Source organism: Vigna angularis, chromosome 7 (assembly GCF_016808095.1).
Source record: "Vigna angularis cultivar LongXiaoDou No.4 chromosome 7, ASM1680809v1, whole genome shotgun sequence".
Taxonomy (NCBI): domain Eukaryota; kingdom Viridiplantae; phylum Streptophyta; class Magnoliopsida; order Fabales; family Fabaceae; genus Vigna; species Vigna angularis.
In genome coordinates this window covers 18,180,265-18,199,380 of record NC_068976.1, presented here as the reverse complement: position 1 = coordinate 18,199,380, position 19,116 = coordinate 18,180,265, and the positions used below count along the sequence as shown (strand labels likewise).

The 19,116-nt window shown below is 32.0% G+C and overlaps 2 protein-coding genes across 10 annotated transcripts; one reads left to right on the top strand and one right to left on the bottom strand.

Moving 5' to 3' along the window:
* Positions 1-2,733: 2,733 nt before the first annotated feature.
* LOC108322748 (protein ROOT HAIR SPECIFIC 17) lies at positions 2,734-11,671 on the bottom strand. Its single transcript, XM_017554964.2, has 11 exons — positions 11,503-11,671; positions 8,271-8,553; positions 8,074-8,151; positions 7,889-7,979; positions 7,674-7,750; positions 7,314-7,402; positions 6,998-7,181; positions 4,440-4,621; positions 4,110-4,212; positions 3,695-4,026; positions 2,734-3,406 (listed from the first exon to the last, which is right to left on the bottom strand). The coding sequence occupies exons 2-11, from the start codon at positions 8,538-8,540 to the stop codon at positions 2,998-3,000; spliced, it is 1,815 nt and encodes a 604-aa protein (XP_017410453.1). The 5' UTR covers positions 8,541-8,553; positions 11,503-11,671; the 3' UTR covers positions 2,734-2,997.
* Positions 11,506-18,801, top strand: LOC108322749 (protein DETOXIFICATION 45, chloroplastic). Of its 9 annotated transcripts, XR_008250427.1 has the most exons (17): positions 11,535-11,675; positions 11,764-12,032; positions 12,116-12,258; positions 12,342-12,488; positions 12,581-12,756; positions 12,946-13,081; positions 13,937-14,033; positions 14,119-14,219; positions 15,170-15,333; positions 15,940-16,011; positions 16,165-16,281; positions 16,375-16,470; positions 16,560-16,681; positions 17,099-17,158; positions 17,313-17,479; positions 18,282-18,419; positions 18,598-18,801. XR_008250427.1 is itself a non-coding variant. In XM_052880205.1 (15 exons), exons 2-14 carry the CDS (start codon positions 11,788-11,790, stop codon positions 17,154-17,156), a joined length of 1,674 nt encoding a protein of 557 aa, XP_052736165.1. In that variant the 5' UTR covers positions 11,506-11,659; positions 11,770-11,787; the 3' UTR covers positions 17,157-17,158; positions 18,598-18,801. The 9 variants fall into 9 exon arrangements, 5 of the variants coding, with proteins under 5 accessions (XP_052736165.1, XP_052736166.1, XP_052736163.1 ...); XR_008250425.1 differs by lacking the exon at positions 17,313-17,479; XR_008250426.1 differs by lacking the exon at positions 17,313-17,479 and having other exon boundaries at positions 18,282-18,483.
* The last annotated feature ends 315 nt before the right edge of the window (positions 18,802-19,116 follow it).

Below are 19,116 nucleotides of genomic sequence, written 5' to 3'. Positions count from 1 at the left end.
GTTACCTAAGCTTTGTTTGTGTAACTCTATTACTTTTTATATGTAAAAGGATGAACGTGTGATTAAGTGACATATTTCTTTCATTGATTTGCATGAGTTGATTTATAGAAGATGTTTTTTTATAGCATATTATAAAATATTTGTCATGTTTCATAGTCATTTATACAATTATTTTTATGGATAACATTTTTTAAGAGTTACTGATAGAACTAGTGTTCGAATAAATGTTCCAAGATAAAATGTTGTTAAATATCGAGGTAGGAAAGATTGGTCAACATTTAATGTATTTGTAGCATATCACTTTAATATAAAATTAACACATGTAGCTGGATGGGAAAGAACAACTTTTAATTCAATAACTTTAAAGAAGCTCTAATTATGGATGATCATTTGGTCATACCCATAGGTTAGCAAAATATGACTAGTGTGAATCTGAATGTTCAGATGGATTACATCTCTATTTACCTAAACTTCTCAAGTGTCACAACCAACACTATCATCATCTACTCACACGGATTCCTTTAGTCCTGGAATGACACCATCAATGCCATCTCCACCTTTTGCACCATCTGCTACAACCTCATCATATGGCAAGTCTAAAAGAAAATCTCCAATGGTTGATATCATTGACTCTCAATTTGCATTGCTCACAACATGAATGGATAGGTTCATGGAACACCTTGGTAGAATAAATGTTCACTTTGAGAAACTTTCTTCTAGTGCTGAACGACGGGTGACAGTCAAAACAAAAGAATGATATTCTTTGTCGTACTTTCACAACTAAATATACGGAGAGTGATATATGACAAATGTTAGCAACAATGAACATACCAGATGATGGAAAAATATGACTTCCTACATGTAAACTCATTCCTTGTGTCGTTGGAAAAAGTTGTATAAGATGATGTTAGATGGTGGTGATTATTGAACTTAGTCTATACTACAATTAATTATATGTAATATTATATGGTTTAAATATCTACTCTCTAAAATTTAACTTTCATTTGATATGTAATAACTTATGTTTTATGGTTAACTAAATTGACATGTTTTATTGACTTTTAATATGAATTGTTTTACTCTTCTTTTTTATTGGTTTTTAATATGTATATGTTTAATGACTTATTCAATTTTGATATATCTATAATAACTCGAACAATCAATGGTAGGCCATGACTTCATCTTCTTCCAATAAAAGGAAAAAAAAAGTGGTAAACCATGTAAGGAAAAATCACATGCAAATCCACTTGATGATATATGTCATTGAACAAACTATGTAAACTGATTGCAACAGATAAGGTATCATCATCCAAAATGAAAGAATATAATGCTCATTTATTTCTATGACATATATTGTCATCTAAAATCATGGTCTTGTGGTTCTTTGACGAATCAGAGTTGGACTTCATACAACCCTATTGTCAAGGTTTAAAAAATAGAAAATGTTCTTTTAACAACTTTTTTACAACAACCTATGTAGTAACTTGTGATTAGTCTTTTCAAATATACAGATCAGTAAAATAGTGACACGTAATTAATTGTCAAAAAATTATTAAAATATCAGAAACCTTAAAAAATTTGTGTACATCCATAGTCTCACTTGCTATGTGAAACTCACTAAAATATTCTACACAAACTTCAAAGTTAGTTTTAATCAAATTAATACAATGTATTAAACAACATTCCATAATTTTAAGTTTTATTTATTGAATTTGTATTTAATTAATCGTACATTGTTCAAAACTTATTTCAATTTATTATGAATGTGAATAATTTTTATTTACTATATCAAATTTAATATATTTTGGATTAACAATAATTTAAATAGTAATATGAAAATTATTATTTAAGAAAATTTATTTGAAATTTATTAATACAAATTCCTTTTATAAATTTTCCTTTTATCTTTAAAATTTTAATTTTTTTATCAATAACAATTTCAATTTCATTTTAATATATTTTTTACCACTTAAATTTAAATTTATATCAAATTTCTATAAGAGAACAAATGAATAATAATATAATTTTATCACTTAAAACATTTTTTTTTATCTATCACACTCATCATATCATTCACAAATTCTAATAAATTTTTCTTTCAAATCCTTTCATCAATTTTTAAATTATTTATTTTAAATATCACCACAATCTTCTGTTTATCTCGTCAAATCTATTCAAACAACTTTTCTTATATTTACTTCTTACTCCAAACACTATCTTAATTATTAACCAACATGAAAGTTCTTAAATAAACGTTTTAGTTCACTCCCGTATTATCGAAATTCATCAAAACTTTATGAGAAGCATTCCACTTTCCTTATTTTGAATTAATTATTTTAACCAAATTATTAAATTATTTTATATTTTTATAAAAATGATTTTTCTTTATAAAAACTAAACGATTTTATTGTTTTGCTGAGTTAATATGCATTTTTTTCCATTGTCTTTTAATATTTCAAACATTTTTTATTTACCTTCTCTCCGTTTATTTTATTTTCATCTTTTTATATCATTCGGCGAAAAAATAAATAATTCTATAAATTGATGTTTTTTTGCATTTTATACGCCTTACCAAATTTGTTCCCTTTTTTATAATCTAAGATGGTGTATTTCATACATTACTTTCATGATTTGTTTTACATCTATATCACTGACATTCTTTTCCAGAGAAATGTACTTATTCTTTTATGATTTATTGTTTTATCACTGACATAACACCAAGTAGGGACAATGTACAACAAAACAAAAGATTGCCTTATCAACTCCTTCGTGAGTTTCAGTTAGAAGCTTCAAACTCTAAAATAGTCTATACTATAGCTACAGTTTTTACATTTTTGAAGCGGCTCGTCTTCGAACCCGAATATGTACTGAACATTAATTTTCCAATACCTTCCATGAAAAAATGTCTCAAGTTATGTGTGGAAGCATACCACAGTCACTGGAAAATCAGGGACAAGTTGCTGCAAAACAGAGTTAGAGATGGAATTTAATCTTTGACTAATCAGAGAAGAATTCTTGCAATTCAGCTTGGCCCGTGCTCACTAAAAGAGGAATTGAATCAAGTTTAATTCCTTTCACCCTATTCTGTTTCTTACACTGCAAACAATGTCCCCCGGACCAATCCAGCTCTTCCTCTGAAAACTGCTCTTCAGCCCAGTTTTTTCTAGTACTGCTTTCGTAGTTATCAAGTGACTCAGATGATGAGTTTTGACATATGCAAGATGATGGATTCTCGTGAAACTCACCACTGCCAGGTCTCAACTCATTTGGTTCTCCCATAAAGCCTATCTGGAAAGTTCGAACTCGAGAGGCAAATTCCTCCCAGGTCATATTATTTTTCTTCATGAATAATTTGTTCAACTTCTTTGTATTTGGGCGGATGGTGGGTTTATGACCAAAGTATCTCCTGCAACAGAGAAAATGAGTCTGCGTAGGTGAAAAACTTACTTTATCAGCATCAAGAAATAATGAAATATCATAGTTGCTTTGGATGGTCAATTGCTGTTGCTTTTCAATCCCGAGATACTTCAGGCCTTACACAAATGGAAGATAGTTGCTGAGATGATTGTTAAATTAAGGTTGCAGTTCAATTTTTTCAAAATTAAAATGCTTCTTTGTACGAACCAAGTAATTTTCCAACTTCCAGGTATAGCTAGTGTTACAAAAAAATTTAACCACTAGACAAGTAACTTACCTTCTTCCAGCTAAAATTTTGGCCATGTTACCGTTGTTGTTTGAAACAAAAACGTCACTGTCGTCACAAACTATGAAGTCTAGGGCAGCCATGCGAGAAGAAAATGACACAAATTGTGCCAACTCCTCTTTGGTAGCTATGGTCTTCTTTGAATGGAAGTTCGGAAAAAGAGCCTTGAGGGGAGCTAACGTTTTATCACCTCCATATATTTCGCCAGATGCCACGTACAAGTGAATGTCACTTCCAAAACCAAGTGCTCTTAGCATAAGACCAACTTCCTCTGGGGTGAGTGGACATCTTCCGTGTCGTCGAACTTTGTCAGGATTGTTTGCCTATTGTTCATTCACAAATATGTCAATTTTCATATATGCTAAAAGATGTGGAGCTGATTGATTAGATGCTACTAAAACCTTACGTGTAAATTTTTCCACCGTTTCCTAATTTCACCAAGTTCTTTTTTTTCTTTTTCTCCCCCGCCATAATAGCAACCAGAGAATGCAAGCATATCTGGTTCAAACCTGTAACGAAACAAAAGTTTAAATCAAAGTTTATGACATTGAACTGTGATAAGAAAAATTAATATTGGCGGACGTCTCAAGTACAAAATGTGAGTTAATTTTTACAAGAATATGTGATCACAAATTCTGACACCGATATGGGTTCCATGCCGCACATTTCATTTCAGGGACTAAATGTACAGGAAAGAAACCGGGAAGAAAGCTCGGCTAACATTAATAAAATTTACCTCAAATGTAGAGCAATGAAATGCTTGCTTTTCATTTTCATCCGCTCAACCAACAAATGACCCATCCCCTGAATGGAATCCGTAAATTTGAGAGCATGATAATTAACCCTGCACCTAAGCTTTTGTAGATCTTCATCCAACCTATTAGCAAGTCTATAGTCAAACTTAGTTAGCCGAACAGCCTGCGTGTATCCACAATTTAAATGTCATTCATGGAATCAAGGACAACACCATAGCGTGCGCATTACATTATTTGAAAATTAGTAATTGCCATAGTGATAGCTTTGAAAAAAGAATTAAAAAAAAATCCCAAACACTTTTCACTAATTCTTCTTGAAAAAAACACCAGTCACTAATTAAGATGATTTATTTATGTATTTCATGGGAAATAATGAATAAACAGTACATAATCTTTTCAGGAGTTATTTATTTATGCATTTCTTATATAAATTTTTAAACCTTTTAATCTCATAAAAGACTTAACATTTTCGGTTAACATTTGACCTTAACCTTTGAAGATATATATATATATATATATATATATATATATATATATATATATATATATATATATATATTTTTTTTTTTTTAAAATTGAAAGTAAAAAGTAAGACTTTCAAATTATAGTTGTTTGATATTTTACTCGAATAGTACATTCATGAATTTTAATACGTAATAAATAAATAAAATTAAAAAATACCCTAAGTTAATTTTTTATGTCCTTATTATATATAATAATGGTTAAATATGTTTTTATCCCTTAGCTTTCAGTGAAAATTAGAATTAGCCATGTCCAAAACTTTAGATTAATTTAGTCTCTAAACTTTAGAAATGTGTGAATTTAGTACTTTTAACCAAATTTTGTTGATGTTTTAAACGCATTTATCAGTGAACATTAAAGCAAGGTGTAAACAATTCAAATACTATCATGAAACGCACTTGAAACATCAAATAAACCTAACAAAATTTAGTTAAAAAGACTAAATTCACACATTTCTAAAGTTTGGAAACTAAATTAGGCCAAAATTTTGAAGAGAGACTAATTTTAATTTTCGTTAAAAGTTAAGGAATCAAAAAGATATTTAACCCTATATAATAATAATCATAATAATGGCTCAACTTCTTATATTAAAAATAATTAAACACGTTAGATTAGAGATTATCTTAACTAATTCCTAAAAGAAAATTAGGATTATTTTTTAAATAATGGAAACATCTTTAGTGTAAGATCTTTACTTGAGATCTTAAATACAATATCTCATTTTTATAAGATCTTCCGCTAAATAAACATTGGAGATCTGCATCATAGAGAAAGAAATCTTAAAAAAAAACTCTATCAGTATCTCAAAAAAATTATTTTTTTACACCCTCGTACCAACAAAAATTAAATAAAAAATAAATTATGAGAAGAACAAAAATTTACTTAACATTTCAAGGTAGGATATAATATTACATAGAACCAATAAAAAAAAGTAATATAAGATCTCAAAATAAAATATTGCATTAAATATAATTTAAAGACAATAGAAATACATTATTAGAATAAACTTTGCATTTGTTTATTCGTTACGCATATGACTTCTCCTATGAAATCAAATGTTGGAAAATTTCAATTTGAATAATCAATGCTCTGTCAATTCTTCATTTATTTTCTTATTCCTTATTTGTATGTATAATCAAATATTCCTTTTATAATTATACTCACATTATCTTTGTCAAATGTCATATGTATTTTCAAGTAATTACATGTATATATTCCATCATAAAAATCTCCCTTACAAACCTTTCAGTACACTCTATCTTCAAAAGTAATATATCATTCTCAATATTTATTCTTTTAAAGTTGAACTATAATTTTTAATAAACTATGCATGCTTTTATAATATTATTTTATTTAGTGAAAATTAATATCATTTTTATATTTGTAATAAAATATTTCCTCTTGATTTTTTTTAATTCGTATGTTTTTGTATGAATTTAAAACTAATCTGTCCAATGTCCCCTTTAGTATATAATTTACTACTTTTGTTGCATGGTAAAAGCCACGGAACATTTATCGAAACAGTCCGCGTATAGAGGAAACTATTTAAAAATATATTTATTTTCATCTCTATGATTTTTATTTTTCAGAAAAGGCAATTTAACGTGTATGAAGTTTTTAAAAGAAAAAGTTCCCAAAACTAGCAATTTGAAAAAATTATACTATTGAATGCGTATATGAAGTTATAAATTTAACGAGACCAAGCATATAAATAACCTATAGAACAAAAACAAAAGAGCATACAACATCCTTCCAACATTACATCACTAGTTAGTTAGGCTCAAAGCAGGGGAGGAAAAACGATCACAATACAAAAATGGTGGATGAGAGATGTTGGAACCACAAATCCAATAATTTAAATTTATACTTTGACAACTCTAGGGAAAAAAGTATTGGATAAAGACTGGTTATCTGATAAGAGTAATACTTAAATGCCAGATTTTAATTGGAGAAAGGTGTGAAAATAATTTTAATGAAGATCTACTGCTGTAACTGAAGATGCTAAGATAAGACTTACTCGCTTCTTGACCAGCATGGGTAAAACCCGATCCTCGTAGCACTTGGGGCTGCATTTCCTTGGAACACGCATCGTATATGGAGCCACGAATTTCCCTTTCGAACTCGGAAGGTGTTTTACAACGCTCACGTCATTCAGCAGAAATGTTATAAACCAGTCTGTATCAAACAGTTCAGAAAAGTTGCTGCAAAAATAGTACTTAGTCCATTGCAAATTCAGAGGTGAAAGACGATTAACTTTGCTTGCATATTAAAAATACTACCACATACGATGAAGAGATGAGTGATAGCAGTGCAAGTGCAACACAAAGACAGACCTGGTGTCTTTCCAGAAAGAAGCATGATCCAACTCTGGAACGACAAGTGTAGCATTCAAAAGATATGCAGCCACGACAGCATCGATTATCTGCAGCAACACGCAGCATTTGAACCTCATCAAGTGGCTCGACTCAGCATATCCTTAAATCACTCGTCAAACTGGGTAGCCCAGACAAAACCCGTATATCAAACCATTCATGGTCATGCAATACTGTTGGTTGCATGCAGAAAGAAGTGAATCAAATACGTTTTCCTCCTTGAATTTTTATTAGACTAAAAGAAGTACATACGAGGTGATATTAAAAGTCATTCCCACATACAATACTGTACTCTAGTTGTTAGTTGGTGAAGGAGCCTACCCCTGTTCTCTGTTGATTTAAACCTCCACTGGTGGCAATTAACAAATATCGATCTGGATGAGTTTTGACATTAGCCTCTGCAAGTACAAGAAATAAGTATTTTCGCAGTCAAATTGCATGTCCATTAAAACACGAATGAACACTGGACAGCAGTTTTGATTAACTTGAAGTCCAAAATTAAATTCATAAATTGGTTTTCCCGGGATCGGCTTTACTTGCGAAATTGTCACCAGCGATACTGCAACCAGAGAAAAGGCGTGACCGCCTCGAACTCCATAAATCATTTTTGCAACTTCCTCCACTCGTCTTACAAATCCAAAACAACACAAAATAAATAAATAAATAAAATCAGAGTAAAATGAAAACGAAAAATGGAGTTTACGTTTCATATATAGCTTACCGGAACACCAAACACGGAATCCTGATGTGTCTCCAAGAGTGATCTAACTCGGGCATTATTGTGAGTGTGAGGCGGAGTCTAAGGCAAACCACCACGGAGCACAACAAAGAAAGGATGATTGATTTCAATTTAGAGAAAGAAGAAAAGGAGAGAGCAGTGATATAAAACGGAAAGGAATGAAACGGTTTTGCACTTACCGGGGAGGGAATGAAGAGAGAGAATAGGGCGAAGATGAGAAGAAGGGAAGCGGAGATGGCGGAGATGAGAGTGCGGTGGAGGATGCGGCGTCGAAGAACACTCGCAATGAGGAGTCCGACTATTCTGGATTTGCCTGTGCGCGTGGTGAGATGCTTTTTCCTTTCCATTACACCCAAATTCACCAACTCAACGCGTTGCTGGTATTTGTTGGCCGGAGGAGGAAGAAGAAGAGCGTTCGCTGGAACGACGCCGTTTCTCCCGTTTTCCATTTTGTTCTGTTTTCTAAGAAGAACAGAAAGAATAACAGAAAGAAGAAGTTAGAGTGGAGAAGAGGACCTTTGAACAGAAAACAAGGCAAAGGTGCTGATTTCTCTCACTTATAAATCCCAACTAATCAAATTTCACTCTCTCACCAAATCAGAAATCACAATTTGAATTTTGATTTCGTGCATTCCAAGTTTGTTAGATGCCTCACTCACTGTAACTAATCAACCAACCTAAATTACAAAATTCAGAGATTCGGGTAAATTAAAACTGTTCTTATCCTTCTGCTTGTTTTCTTACCGTATACGTGGGCATTACTAGCACGTAACAACGACACATTTAAGGCACAATATTCTTTCTCCACCTTAACATGGTTAGTTAGTACTTATTTTAGCAGTCCTATACAAAATTTTGGTCGCTCTTCACGTCTCTATCATGTGGTTGCATGACTTTTATTCCCTCTGCTGGAGAGAAAACCTGTAACACTCATGAACTTTCACCAACAATTTTAGAACTCAAATCGGTATACTTTGTAGAGAGGTTCTGTATACAGATTATTTTTTATATAACTATTTTAAATAAATTTTATTTTATAATTTAATAAATTTTTACTAGAATAAAAAACAATGGACACACATACGTGTTTTCACTAATTTATAATAAAATAAACCATGTTAAAATGAAAAAAAAAATAACTTATTATTTTGTATGTATATTTACAATTTTTGACACTGCTGATTATTTATTTTTAATAATATTTTTTTATCGACGTTATATATAATTTTAAGAAAATATAATCAAACACAAGTTAACATTCATACTTTAACTTACAAATCACCTAAAAATTGTCAATTAGTTAGAAGCTTATAGAAACTGTCAAAGACTAAGAAACCATTCATTAATTGATATGAACGTGTTTTGCAAAACACTAAGAGCAACGAATATTCAAATTGTTCCATCTTATTTCTATTGAAGGAAAAATAACCCACAGCAAATGTCAGTGAATTGCCAAGTGAAAAATGTCACAAAATTTTGAGACATGAAAAAAAATATTCAACTCTCAACATATCCACGAAGATGTTAAGATTATAAAAGACAAAACCATCAAATATTTCTAAACAAATAAAATATCATGTCTTATATCTAATAAAATTACCTTAAGATCACACTTGAATTCTCAATATCAAGAGATTAAACTCTAAATTTATTTCATTTAATTCTTATTACACAACAACTCACAAATTTTTTTCTCAATTAACTGAACTTTACTTAACACAAGTTTAACTCATTTTCTTTCATTTGACCTCTAAGAATCATTTCACCTTCAAAACTTAATCACACTTCCATTACAATAATGGAGACATTTCAATCCTACACTAGTTATCATGACTTCATATATCACCATATATTCACACCACATAATATTAATTAATTCTTATTCAAAATAATGACCAAATTTCTTAAAAAATATCTATCCATAAACCGAATAAAGTTGACTTAACTTAATCATGTAATCTCTTATCACGAGAATTCAACCACCCATGATAAAAATAGTCAAATAACATTTACAATGTCTTCATATTAAAATGAAATTTGTTAATTTATTTACACCCTAATCCTACTAAAAAAACCCTAAATTTGTACCTTACAAATCCAAATCTTAAAATTTTCATCACAAAAATTTCTAAAAATCCTCCGACTCTTAAATTCAAATTCCACCATTCACAACCCATTTGAATTACACAAATCACAAATTAAAAATAAACACTATGTTATTCTAAATTAAAACTAAAACCACAAATAAACGCTTTTCAACTAGTCAATACCTCAAATTAATAATGGTGTCAATACCACAAAGATTCAATCATAGATTCTAATAGTGAAAGTGAAAAACTATATGTCAAGAAACATATGTCAAAATTTTAGATGATACAGTGGTTAAGAAAGTGAGAATCATAATTTTAATGAGATAGCTCAAAACAAAAAAAACAAAATAGTACCCATAGTTTTCTATATCACATGTATTATGATTTTAACCCTATTCTATTATACTTTTTTATCCAAAACTTGATACAATCTCTCGATTTAAACCATGCACTGAAAATGACACTTAACATAAAACAAATCATCATATACATAATTAAACATACAACCATAGCAAATTATCATCTTATTCATGAAAATAAACATAATTAACTCTTCTTACAACACCGGCTGCAACCAGAAAAAAACTATAATAATTAACTCCTTTTACTTCTTACTCTTCAATTTTTTATTCTTTCTCATAAAAACTCAACCTTTAAAATTCCTCATTAAACCTTATATTTCTAAAAAAATATACTATATTTTATTATTATTATATCTAACCATAATATCAAGTTATATCTAAATCTTAAGATATATTTTTTATCTTGTAATCATATAATAATATTCAATAATATTAATGATCATATAATAATATCTAATAATATTTTTTTTTCTAATTGAATTCATCAAATTTTATTTCTTAAAACATCTTTTAAAATAAAATACATTTTTAAAATTATATCTAATAAACCATCCCATCTTTTATTTAAAATATTTAACCGTATTTTTATTTTTTTTATTAAAACTTTTAGAGTTTCACAAACTTCCTAAATTGGTCTTAATAAACACATTAACTAAGTGCTTAACCCCCCCCCCCCCCCCCCCCCCCCCCACCCACACACAGAGATATATATATATATATATAAACAAATCACTGATATTTTTATCATTTATAAACATATAATGTTTTCTGTAAACAAAGAAATAATGATAATAATAATAATAATAATATATTAATAGTAAACTAAATTTGCTTAATTTTAGAAAATTGGGAAAAAGTAAGTCTAGACTTAAAATTTATAGTAACTAAAATTCGCGAATTGCGGAAACAAAGAAAAAAGGGGATGATTGGAACATAAATTGTTGGGAATTGGCGTGTACCTGTGAAAATGTATAAAATGTTTGTGAGGAATCTTGAAACAAGTGCACAGAGAGAATGTGAGTATGTGACTGTTGTGTAGTGGAAAGGCTATCCGCAGACTGCAGCGGTGAGATAGAGAGAGAGAGAGGTTAACTGGCGGCGTTTCCGATACATTCTGTGGGTTGCGTTGCAGGTTTTCATGGAGTTTTATATATTTTATAATTATTATTTATTAATTAATTGAGATGTGTTGAACTGAAGTTTTTCTTGTTTTGAGGTAGTTGCAGTTACCGGCGGCGACGGCCATGGAAGCCACCCATTTCACTTCCTCTTCTTTTGTCTCTCAACACCATGGCTCTACCAGAAGAAGACCCTTCGTATTCAACCGCAACCATATCTGTTACGGTTATTGCCCTCGCTTTCTGCGCCAAGCGCAAAGCCTCTCATCGCCTCTCATAACCCTTCGCGCCAAACACTCTTCCCTCACCTCCGAACAACAACACCAGCAAAACGCCGACGAGGATCATCAGCTCCACCCCAACCCCTCCGTGTAAGTTCACTCTTCTTTTCCTATGAATTTGTGCGCCTCCGTCAACAACAATCATCACAATTACATCTTCAATTCCTTCGCAGTAAGTTGCCGCTCGATCAAAATGGAAAACTCCCGGATGTGGATGTCAAACGAGAGCTTCTATTGTTGTCTCTGCCTGCCCTTGCCGGTCAGGCGATTGACCCCTTGTCGCAGTTGATGGAAACCGCCTACATTGGTCGACTCGGTTGGAACATTTCCCTCCCAATTTCTATCCCACTACTTTTTTTTTTTCATCCCCTTCTGTCTTATCTATCATTGCTTTCGCAGGCACTGTCGAATTGGCTTCTGCGGGCGTTTCCGTATCCATCTTTAACATCATTTCTAAGCTTTTTAACATTCCCCTTCTCAGCGTTGCCACTTCCTTTGTTGCCGAGGACATGGCCAAGGCTGCCTCTACTCAGCATTCTGATTCAGGTTGATTCTTTTTTACCTCTCCAACATTTTCATTCGATTTTCTCATTGCATTCTTGCACATCATTGTTTAATGCCGTGACTTTGCACAACAGATCAGGGTGCTACAGAAAATACTGGCAATGGTAAACCTTTCAAAGCAGTTCCCCAGAGAAAACAGCTATCCTCTGTCTCCACTGCTTTGCTTTTAGCACTCGGCCTTGGCATTTTTGAGGCTTTGGCTTTGTCCCTGGGATCTGGAGCATTTCTAAATTTAATCGGTGTATCAACGGTATGTTTTCACCTCAACACACACTCCAGCTTATCATTAACACTCCACTTTATGCATGTAATTACAGTACCCCTGTTAAACGTTGGATACTTTTTGTTGTGCTGATTACAAGTCTATTTAACATCACTCTTCTATTTTGTCAAATCATGTGAGTTGTAATCTCCTTTTTGAATTAATTATTTTCAACAGCAAAATCCAACTTATGCTCCTGCACGGCACTTTCTCTCTTTAAGAGCTGTTGGTGCTCCTGCAGTTGTACTTTCTTTGGCTCTTCAAGGCATTTTCCGTGGTTTTAAGGATACGAAAACTCCTGTTATATGTCTAGGCAAGTGATTGACACTTCAAGTTTGTGTTTCTTTGTTAATTTCTCCTTTTAAACCTTTTTTATATATTTTTTTGCTGTCTATTGTATTTATCTGCATGTACTATGATACCTTTAGAAGGATGATATTATACTTGCAATTCATGAATATATTATTATGAGTATACTTCCTCAGATAAGTTACTGAAAATTAAATTTCCCATCGCTGTGTTCATTTCTTGCTTAATAATCTCCTTCAATATTTGATACGGTCTTAGCCTTTTGACGTCCTTTCTCTTGGTCATGATTCTTGAGAAATTAATTTGAATTTTCTCATGAACTAGGTACTTACGGTTAGAATTGTGGCCTTACTATCTCATGTTTCCTACTGCAAATGCCTTGCATGTGGTTTTAAGGAGGGACAGGAAAAAGATCTTTTCTATCATGTGATAGGTTAATGATAATCTATTGGGAAAGTTATGAGCTAAAGAGTGAATTGTTTGTAAATGATTGGAACCATAATTTGACAAGATGCCAACACTACGTACAATTGAATTAGAGCATGTTTCTGTAGATTACAGAACTCTATTTAAAGTAATGCATTAAGTCCGCCCTGTGATGCTAACAGAAAATTATGCTTACAGCTTTTAAACTGGATATTGCTCTTGCTGTTTTTCTTTATGGTAATTCCCTGACATTTATCAGGGTCCATGCAACTCTAATTAATGATCAAAACTATGACTGTTATCTAATCTCGAAAATTAATTTTAGATTTTGATAAATTAAGGGTTCTTGTTGTTTTATTTCTTTCAAAATTTAAAATATCTTTCATTATACTGTTGAATGTAAGTTTGTATTAATTTCTCTATGAAATTGCAGGCATTGGCAACTTTTCATCTGTCTTCTTATTTCCCTTACTCATGTATTACTTTCGGTTGGGTGTAACTGGTGCAGCCATTTCCACTGTTATTTCTCAGTAATTCCTTTTCAAAGGCGTTCTTTTCTCCTTCTATTTCTTGAAAGGGTTTATTCCAAATTACGATTGAGTTTTAATACTGCAGATATATTGGGGCCATTCTGATGATCTGGTGTCTGAATGAACGAGCCGAGTTACTACCTCCAAGGATGGGAAACCTGCAATTTGGCAGTTATATTAAATCTGGTGAGGATTTGTCTCTTTCTTTCTGGTATGCGTTCTATTATTACTTGTTACTAAACCCTGAGATGAAAGAATGTGTTTCACTTTCCTTTTAAAATGATTTTGTCTTCCTTGGAGAAATAGGGAAGATAGCAACCAGACACTAAATGCAATCTCAAACACTGTTCCAAATCACTTTCCAAGAAAAAGATCTCACCTCCAATTTTTTTGGTTTTGTATTTAAATTAATCAATTACATACTTCTAAATGGGTGTTATTCTAAAACTTTTTATATGCCTACGTAGATTATTTGTATTCTCCCTCTCTCCATCTCTGACGATCTATCAATCTATGTAGGAGCGATCAAATTATTCTAATAGTAACTCTAAGAAAGTTACTCATCATCACCATTCATTTTCTTGAAATGTAACGGTTAAGATTAGTTACTCATCATAACATATAAACGCTAACAATGAGGAATACCTCTTTGGAACCAATGACACAAAGAGAAGCACTCATAGTAGCAATAGCACTTTACAATCTTCCGCTGCAATTCAAAAACATAATACCAGAGCTTTCATATTCAATGAAAAAAAAAATTAAAGATGAAATTCCCCTGGCTTTAAATTTCTAGAAAAAAAAAAACAGTAGAATCCTAATTTACTAAATTGTCCTTGTTATATTTTATATTTTATATTTTTAATTTTCGAGATTGAGTTTATGTTATTGACAAAAACTTACATAAGACTCTTACCAAAAAGTGTTCTGCAATTAATTTATCAAAATTACTGACTCTGTAAACTGGCCCAAGTTGGGATCAGAAGAATATTTTTTTAACGAGATTATTAATTTATGATGTTTTATAACTATGATCGCATGGGCGCATTTCTTGTTTTGTCTTTTACTCTGTATATTACTTAGCTTTCTGTTAGGTTAATTTAGTTGTTATAGTTTTGATCTTTGGGCTGCCACAGGTGGTTACCTTCTTGGAAGAACACTTGCTGTTCTTTCAACCATTACATTGGGGACATCAATGGCTGCTCGACATGGTCCAGTAGCTATGGCTGCACATCAGATATGTATGCAAGTGTGGTTGGCTGTTTCCCTTCTTACAGATGCCTTGGCTGCATCTGGTCAGGTAAATGAATTATTGAAACCTTGGGATTATTTTTCTTGTAATTTTATCTTTTTAACATTTTCCTCCTTGTAGTACGACTTCTTGAATTTCTTTTGATCTAGTAATAATACTATGCTGTCTTGCAATGAATCAAGTTAAGCCAACAAAGCTAGATTATAATGAAAAAAATGAAGCCAACATAATTCTGCTGTAGTCATTAGTCTGGCCCTTTGTTTATAGAGAGAGGAAAGAATATGTTGGATAAAAATAAGTTGCTAGAGTGGAAATCGGTGAGAAATAAAATGAAAATTAAAGGTGTTTGGTTGATGAGAAGAGATAGATAGAGTAGAAATAAGTACCACAAAGTACAGTGGGTATTAACATTTCTTAAAATTATTTCTTTTCTTTTCTTATCTGGCCAAGCATCCAATGTTATTTCCATCCTCTCAACCAAATGGAGTGCTAATTAGACAGGCTTTGCTGAACTTTTTGGGGGAAATTTTCAGTTTGTTTGACTTTGACACTTTTTTACATTTTAAAGTCTTCAATTATTTCAATTTTAATACTGTCTTTTTGTTGTACATACCCTTTTTCTTATACATCTATATTTTGTATTATTATTTATAGGCCCTTGTTGCAAGTTCTGTATCCAGACATGAATACAAAGTTGTGAAGGAGATTACTAGTTTTGTATTAAGGGTAAATCCTGATTTTTTTTATCCATTAAATTTTGAGCCTTTAATGCCTTTCATTCCTTAGTTATTTTCAGATTTTATGTTAAGCTATAGTTGTTTAACTATGTCATACAAGGAGATTTTATGAATTATTTGAGAACCTGTTATGAATTTCCAGATTGGACTGGTAATGGGTATTTGCTTGACTGCAATTCTGGGTGCATCGTTTGGATCTCTAGCTACCATTTTTACTCAGGATTCTGAAGTCTTGCAGGTGGTGAGATCATTAGTGTTGGTAAGTGTGTTGCTGCTGATTGATTTGTCAGTATTTGTTTGCATTTGTCTGTATCTGCCTCGTAATTCCGCTTTTATCTATGATTGTTGCTAGTTTGTCAGTGTTTCTCAACCATTTAATGCACTGGCATATATTTTTGACGGTCTCCATTATGGTGTTTCTGATTTCCGATATGCTGCTTTCTCCATGGTAAGGTGTACTTTTCTGAATTTGTTATGATATTTCTTTCGTGGTACATATGCTTCTCGAGGTTAACCTTTTTGGTAATTGCGTCGTAGATGTTTGTGGGAGCAGTCTCCTCTGCATTCTTGTTGTTTGCACCTCCACTTTTTGGCCTCCAGGGCGTATGGCTAGGCTTAGTTCTCTTCATGGCTCTTCGTTCAGTAGCTGGCGCTGTCAGGTAAAATGGCACATTAATTTGTATGTGTATATCGGGAAAATATGTTGTATACTTTAATTTTCACGATGTGATTTGTCCTTCGTTGATTATAATATTTTCCAATAAATGTTGGGCTAACAACCATTGATCTAATTAATGGTATATAAGTGAAAGAAGTATGCATGATTGATTGAGCTTACTATGCTATTTTAATTTCACTGTGGAATCCTGTATAAGTGCCATGGCTTCAATATCATTAGTTAAAATGCTGTTTGAAAATCAGTACCTGAAGTTCACGTTCTTACATTGCTGATCATATCTTCAAGTATTTGCTGATACTAAGAAATAGAGTAATTGAGTGTATTAATTGTCTGGTTGTGCTTTCAATTCTTTTTTTCCTTTTTGGTTGAATCCTTTGTGCTTTTTGTACATTTTCAGATGTCTCTCAAAGAATGGTCCTTGGTGGTTTCTACACAGGGATTTACAAATAGTATAGAGGTCAGTGTCTATTTCTACAATTTCTAACATGTCTTTTCTTTTTGATAGAGTAAAATATGGTTAAAATCATTGCAGGGGTTTATTTTCTCTGGAATTATTAAAATAATATTGTTTTTATCCTTACCTTTTTGTCCTTGGTTTGGTTTATCTGTAGAAAAAAATTTCCTTGATGGAGTGTATTAAAAGCTAGTACAACAAAGTGTGAGCAAGCTAGTATTGTTTTCGGGATGTATGTTAAGGACTTCGTCATTCCACAAGTTGTGTGGTTCAAGATTATTGGATCTAGCTTTCAAAGTTATGAAAAGTTGCAGAGGTTGAAAGGTATACACAGGGTTTAAGATTGTCGGTTGAAATAGAAGTGTTTTAGGCAATAGGCTTGATTTGCTATAATGTTTTGGTGGTGGAATCTGGGGATTTTAAGACCAATGGTGCCCAGTGATGGACCAACAAGAACTAATGTGGTGGACTAGTAGGTTATACTAGAAAGCATAATATCAGGAATTCTTATTCAAGAGAAAGTAGGAGTAGCACCTGAAGAGATGATAGAAACATAAATATGGTTGTTTGATCATGTGAATCGCATAGAACATAGTTCATTTGAGGGATATGAAGTAAGACACTTACTGAAACCATTAAAAAAAACCTTGCTTCAGATCCTCGAGTACATTGACTTTGTTTTTAATCTACGTAGCTGACCCTAACTTATGGGATAAGGCTTTACGTTCTATGATCCCTAGGCTCCATTCGGTGGAAGGGGAATGGGTGGAAGGAAGATAGGATAAATGAGAGAGTCGCTGAAAACACAATAAAAAACTATAAACTTTGCCAGAGAGAAGAACTTCTATTACACATGATTGCTTGTGTTGCTTAATTTACAGCCAGTAGTATTTTCATAGACCATAATTGATTGTGGATCTATTTTTAAACTTTTGCTTTTTTATCAACTATAAACTGAAAAATCTCCCTTTTCACTTTTTTTCAACTACATAACTTCTCTTTTCATTCCTTTCTCATATCTCTTTTCTACTCTATTTATTCTCTCTATCAAATATAGAGCTTTGGTTAATCTTCATTTTAAATGTTTCAAGATGACTTTTGATCTGATTGAAAATGATTTTGACAGTAAATTGCAAAGTGTACGAGGATGTCGATATAGCCTATTGTTCCGTTTCATAATGTCACCGGAAAGAGCGAAAGATAATATTAGACAGCATGATCCTGGCAGTATGCCCATTTATGAAGCGTTAAATTTTGCATCTTTGTGAGTTTATTGGTGAACTACGACTTACCTCATAGCTTTACTCAGATATTGAGGAAAACAAACTGTAATTTATAATTTTTATTTTTTTAAATTAGTATTTTGTGATATTTTTATCTTAACATTCTGGATAGATATTCATTCTACTTTATCTTATATGTTTTGTAACTCATATTTGCAGGCGGTCTCATAAATGGAGGATGTGGATGAAACACTAGATTTGACATTTGAAGACTAATTTTTCCGTCAGTGACTTGGTCTTTTTCGTCGTTCCCGTGTAGAGATAGGCAATTTTAGAATCATTTTCTAGGTTATCGCTATGAAATTAGTCATAAATATATATATGAAAACTCTCTGTTAAGCACATTTTTCACAATCTTTTTTACCCTGTAAAGGAAAATGGTTCAGTTTGGTATCTTCCACTGCCAAACCCAAAACGCACACAAGGTAATGGTTTGTTTTTGTCAAATGATGTATAGACAAGCAGATATGCCGGTTACAGACACGACTTTAGCCGTGCTTGTTTCCAGTTAGAATCCACGTTCTACACCAATCACCAAGGTTTGCTTCAGCTGCGTTCAACCATGGAGTGTGTCAAACGAAACTGCATAATTTTCACCATCTAATAGCATTTGTTCTTATTTCATTGTAAGCATAGGTGCCCCAGTTTATTCTCCCCACTTGACATTTTAGAGGATGA